The sequence below is a fragment of the Euphorbia lathyris genome, chromosome 1 (genome assembly GCF_963576675.1).
Source record: "Euphorbia lathyris chromosome 1, ddEupLath1.1, whole genome shotgun sequence".
Classification (NCBI taxonomy): Eukaryota; Viridiplantae; Streptophyta; class Magnoliopsida; order Malpighiales; family Euphorbiaceae; genus Euphorbia; species Euphorbia lathyris.
In genome coordinates, this window is record NC_088910.1 from 141,797,987 (window position 1) to 141,803,247 (window position 5,261).

At 31.3% G+C, this 5,261-nt stretch overlaps 1 protein-coding gene across 1 annotated transcript; it reads left to right on the top strand.

Moving 5' to 3' along the window:
• The first annotated feature begins 1,946 nt into the window (after nt 1-1,946).
• LOC136219766 (F-box/FBD/LRR-repeat protein At1g16930-like) lies at nt 1,947-4,198 on the top strand. The gene is made up of 3 exons (XM_066007302.1): nt 1,947-2,918; nt 3,053-3,233; nt 3,303-4,198. Exons 1-3 carry the CDS (start codon nt 1,947-1,949, stop codon nt 4,103-4,105), a joined length of 1,956 nt encoding a protein of 651 aa, XP_065863374.1. The 3' UTR covers nt 4,106-4,198.
• Nucleotides 4,199-5,261: the final 1,063 nt, after the last annotated feature.

A 5,261-nucleotide genomic window follows, 5' to 3' on the forward strand; every position in this document is an offset into this window, starting at 1 on the left:
ATATAAAACTAAACCTTGTGTTTGACCAATTTGCAAAGATATTTCTTCCGGTTTAAAATTTTGTAAATATGTGTATGTTTTTTGTTTGCAATTAAACGATGTGTGAATCAATTTTTCATCCAAATAATACTTGTGGTTTAGTTAATTTACAAGCTAGACTTTGAATTTTGAATAATTTGTAAAGTCATTTTTTTTAATTGTTCCAAATTGCTCCCTTTTGAGATAAAATAGTCACGATAACAATTTTTGAATGCTTGAATTTGTAAACTGCAAAAGGTACATACCTTTATTTGCAAACATGATAATCGTCATAGTAAATCGATCAAACTACAATATTGATTTTATAATATTTATTTTAGTTTCTTTTAGCATTTTCTAAGTAAAATTGAGCTGACAATTAAAAATGTAATACTATAAATAGATTAAAATTTAATTGAAAATATAAAATAGTCAATTTTTTTTTAAAATTTCAGATACAAAAGGGATCAAAGCACAATCTACATATATAGATGGAGCTAATGTATTATTTCCTTTTTTTTTTTTTACTTATTAAAAATATAATATATAATATTTTAATTTTAATTACATTATTATATTTATCTATAAAAAAAATATTTTATTCGTTTATATTTAAGGGTTCTATAGAATTTAGATTAGTTCCTACAATCTCTCATATTCTCTGCATATCTATATATATATATATATATATATATATATATATAATATAAAAACAGTAACGATTGCGTTGACGTGTCACTTCCTTTTTTTTACTGATAAAAATACAATATAATATATAATATATTAATTTTAATTTTATTACTCTCTCTATTCCTTTTTATAAGTCATTCTAGCAATTGAAATTTTTTCCAGAATATAGTTTTCCGGTCTAAGTATTAAATTTTTTGTTTTGGTTCATGTGTTTTTCAAAATTACAAGACTAGTTCACCAACCATTACATGAGAGAGAATTTTTTTAGTTAATTAATGTAAATTCATTAATTTCACTCTATATTAATTGCATTTCTTAATTTGTGTAAAAATATTTCATATTAAAAATATTTCGTATTATATCTAAGAGTTCTACAGAATTTAGATGTCCCTAAAATCTCTCTAATTCTCAACATGTCTATATATAATATAAAATAGTAATAGTGGAGTAGATGTGTCACTTTCTCTTTTTTACGGATAAAAAAAATATATAATATATTAAATTATTTAAAGTAAATATAAAAATAAAATAATAAGATTTACTTTAGATAACATCTTTATATCATTAATTTTAATTATTAAATTACAAATATTTTTAATATTTATATGTCAAGATGAATCTGTGCATCGCACCGGTAAAAAACTAGTTTTAATATATATTAGGAATCTAATCCACGATTTTAGATGGTTAAACACCAAATTAACTTTTACACTGGAGATAATGTACAAAAATACCTCTAATGTTGACAGTTAGAAGCAATTTTACCTTTAACGTTTAAAATGTTAAAATTTTACTCCTAATGTTAGTAGTGAAGAGCAATTTTACCATAACGTTATCAAGTTGAGCAATTTTACCTAAACGTTATGAAAAACAAAGTATGGAACGGGCGAGGACTGAGCCTGAAATTAAGGGTTTTTTAATTCAGATCAATCCAGCTTGAGTCTAAAGCATATTTAATACGAGTTAAGCTGGACTTGGACATACGTTTTTATTGAAAAGCCCACCACGGCCCGGCCCGATCCAAAACCCATATGTAAACTTTTAAAACTTAAGCAGTGTTTTTGCAAATCTGTCACTAAACCCTAGACCTTAGTTTGCCTGAAATAAATATTGAACTATAGTTTTCTTTCTCTTTTCAAAAATTGTCCGAATTCTACCATTTTGTAGATTTTCAAATCACAAACCCATACATACACCTACTGAATAGCTTCGCAATCTCAGTTTTTGACTGTTTGTTTATGGCGGGAACGGATGGAGCTTCCATGGTGGAAAGCGAGGGAAGTGGAGTTGGAAGCTGCGATTCAGAAAATGGAAATAAAAGAATCAAATTCCGCGTAGAAGAAGAAGAAGACCGCCTTAGTGCCTTGCCGGATTTCCTTATTCACGGCATCCTCTCATTCCTTCCAGCAACCGATTTAGTCAAGACTTTAGTTCTATCCAAATGGTGGAAGTATCAATGGACTCGTGTTCCTGTTCTCAGATTCTTTCCTAATGATGGTATGTCTCACGAAATTTTTTCCAATTTCATTGACAACACCCTAATTCTCCATGATTGCTCCAATATGGACAAATTCATCATCGAATTGAAACGTTTCACTAAGCAGTATGAATATCCCAATTTAGATTTGTGGATCCGTTTTGCTGTGAGAAAAGATGTAAAGGAGCTCATTCTCAATTTCAACAACAACTTTGTCTACTACTCGTTGCCACAATTTCTTTTCAATAATTCTTCGTTGGTTGAATTGAAGTTATGTACATTTAGTTTAACGCCGATTGCGAAAGTAAATTGGGAGTGTGTCAAAACTTTGTGTTTATATAATTGTGAAGTGGAAGATAAAAAGTTTGAGAATGTTTTATGTGGTAGTCCTCTCCTTGAACACTTACAATTATGGAACTGTTATTTGTTTCGAGAGCTTGTTATTGCTTCTAAAAGTTTGAAAACTATTATTTTGGATGGAGTTGGCCGCGAATGTAGTGTTATTGAAATTTCATGTCCTAATGTTAAGAGATTGAGAATATCAGGTTTGGTGTGGTTTAAATCTCTTAAATTAGTGAATTTGCCTTCTTCACTTTACGGTACTTTTGATTTCTACTTCGACGATGTGGAGATTGATGACGAAATGAGTCACAATGACTGCATAAATTTGGTACAGACTCTTTGGCAGATTGAGCATGTTGAGAAGCTAGAAATTGGGCGTTGGTTGATTCAGGTAAGTTTCATATTAGGAATTCAGTCTCATTGAAAGTTTTTTAAGTTTAATTTCGTTTAACAGATGAATAGTAGCATTTGAAATTTGAATGATTATATAATCGTTACTGATTATCCATTGCGTTGTTTTTGAAGATTCTATCAACCTTCGAGCATGATGACTGCATAGATGACTGCATAGATGACTTGCCAGATTCTGACATCCAGCGGATCATCTCTTTTTTGCCATTAACAAAAGACGCATTTGAGAGGGACCTTTACAAGATGTGTCCGTTTAAATGGACTGATGACCCAATCCTCAACTTTGTTTCCGATGGTATGTATATCAGATAATTTATCAGTTTGATTGACAATATACTTATTCTTCCTGATTGCTTGAATACAGAGAAATTTGTTATCGACTCCAAAAATATCCCTTTGATGTACCTGGATATTAGATTGTCCTTGTGGATTCGCTTTGCTGCCATCAAAGCTGTAAAGGAGCTCATTTTGGATTGTGATTATACTAACTTGCAATTTGGAAGGGAGTACATATTGCCGGAATTTGTTTTCAACAATTCTTCATTGGTTAAAATGAAGTTATGTGGATGTTATTTTATGCCGAATGGGAAAGTAAATTGGGAATCTCTTAAGAGTTTGCAGTTAGATCATTCTGAGTTGGGTAATCAAGTGCTTGAGCATGTTTTATCCGGTAGTCCCATGCTTGAATGCTTAGAATTACGCTGTTGTAGCTTTGAAGGTGCGGTTGTTGTTGCTTCTGAGCATTTGAAAACATTTATTCTAGAAGAATTTGGTAAGGACTGTCCTGCCCTAGAAATTTCATGTCCTAATCTTGAGAGCTTGAAAATATGGGGACAGGTGGGTTCTACATGTCTTAAATTGACGAACTTGCCTTCTTCACTGCATGCTACATTGGATTTGTACGTCCTAGAATCAGATGATGTTAGTCGTGATGACTGCATGAATTTGGTTGAGGAGACCATGAAGCAGATTCTACATGTTGAGGAGGTAGAAATTGCATTGACGAGGCGAGGAGCTATAAATTCGGTATTGGTTCTTAAAGGTAATTGTTTGACAAAAAATTTAATACTTCTTTACATTCTTCAGGGTCAGAAATCTGTTACCTACAAACGTATGGCAACTAACAAAATTGTGGGGCAACTAAATCCGCATGATTTCTTAATTTAACTGTCTAAAGATAATATTTTACAGCTAAATATGAGAATTAATTCTCATTAAGTTTTAGCTTATTGTAACAGATATATAACTGCTTCTCTCAACTCTCACATATTCTTAATATAACTGTCTGAAGATAATATTTTACAGCTAAATTTGAGAATTCATTCTCATTACAAGTGTGTTTAAGTTTTAGCTTCTTGTAACTGATATTAGAGTTCGAAAAGATGAGTTTACTTGAAGCTCCTAGCTGGTAGATCAGATGGATTTTGTGCTTCAAGTTTGTAAGAAAATGGTATCTTCTCCGCATTACCCATTGTGCAAATTTTAATGATAATTTTGTGCTTCCCTTATGTTTTACTCATGGAAGTTGGTACTTTAGTGGTGGGGTGGATGCTTAGGTTATGGTGTCTCATACTTTTAGCAAGAGTTGCTTGCTAGATAGTTATTGACTTGTTGTACTCTCAATGAATCTTATCAACTTTGCTCTTATTTTGGTTCCATTTTTTAAGATAGTAATTCACTTGCTTCTTTCTTTGATGATTGTGAGTTTGTGTTCGTTAGAAAATTGAGTAACCATTTAATTCTATGAGTCTCCTCATTAGGTCATTGTGGTGCTTCATCACTTTTTTTGTTTTTGTCTCAAAAGTTGTGCTGGTTTCTTCTTAAACTATCGCATCTCTTGGCTAAATTACTTATCGGATTCTGCTACTCTCCTGAACCTTGGCTGTCCATTGTTCAAAATCACCCATGACGATAGGCTCCTCTTCTTCGTAGAACCTATTTTGAAAACTCAGTAGCGATTTGTAAGAGATCGCTTAACTCCGTGTATTGGTTTTTAGTCTGTAAAAATTATCCTCCTCTTTATTCAATAAACATCCCCTTTTAAAGAGGTACAATGGTTCCTGATCACACAAGTATTCTTCCCCAAATAGGATTCTACCAAAATAGCATTCTAAATGGTAAATACTAAAAATATTCCTAAATAATAATAAAAACATGTTAATCTTCCTAAATAATAAAAGACTCCTAAATATTAAAGACTCTTAAATAATAAACTGTACCGTGAAAAGTTGTCCGAGTCAGATGATACAATCAATCGATTTCTGATCTTAGCTGCCCTAATCTTCTTCAAAGTTTGTGAATTGTGTATTAAGAATTGATTAAG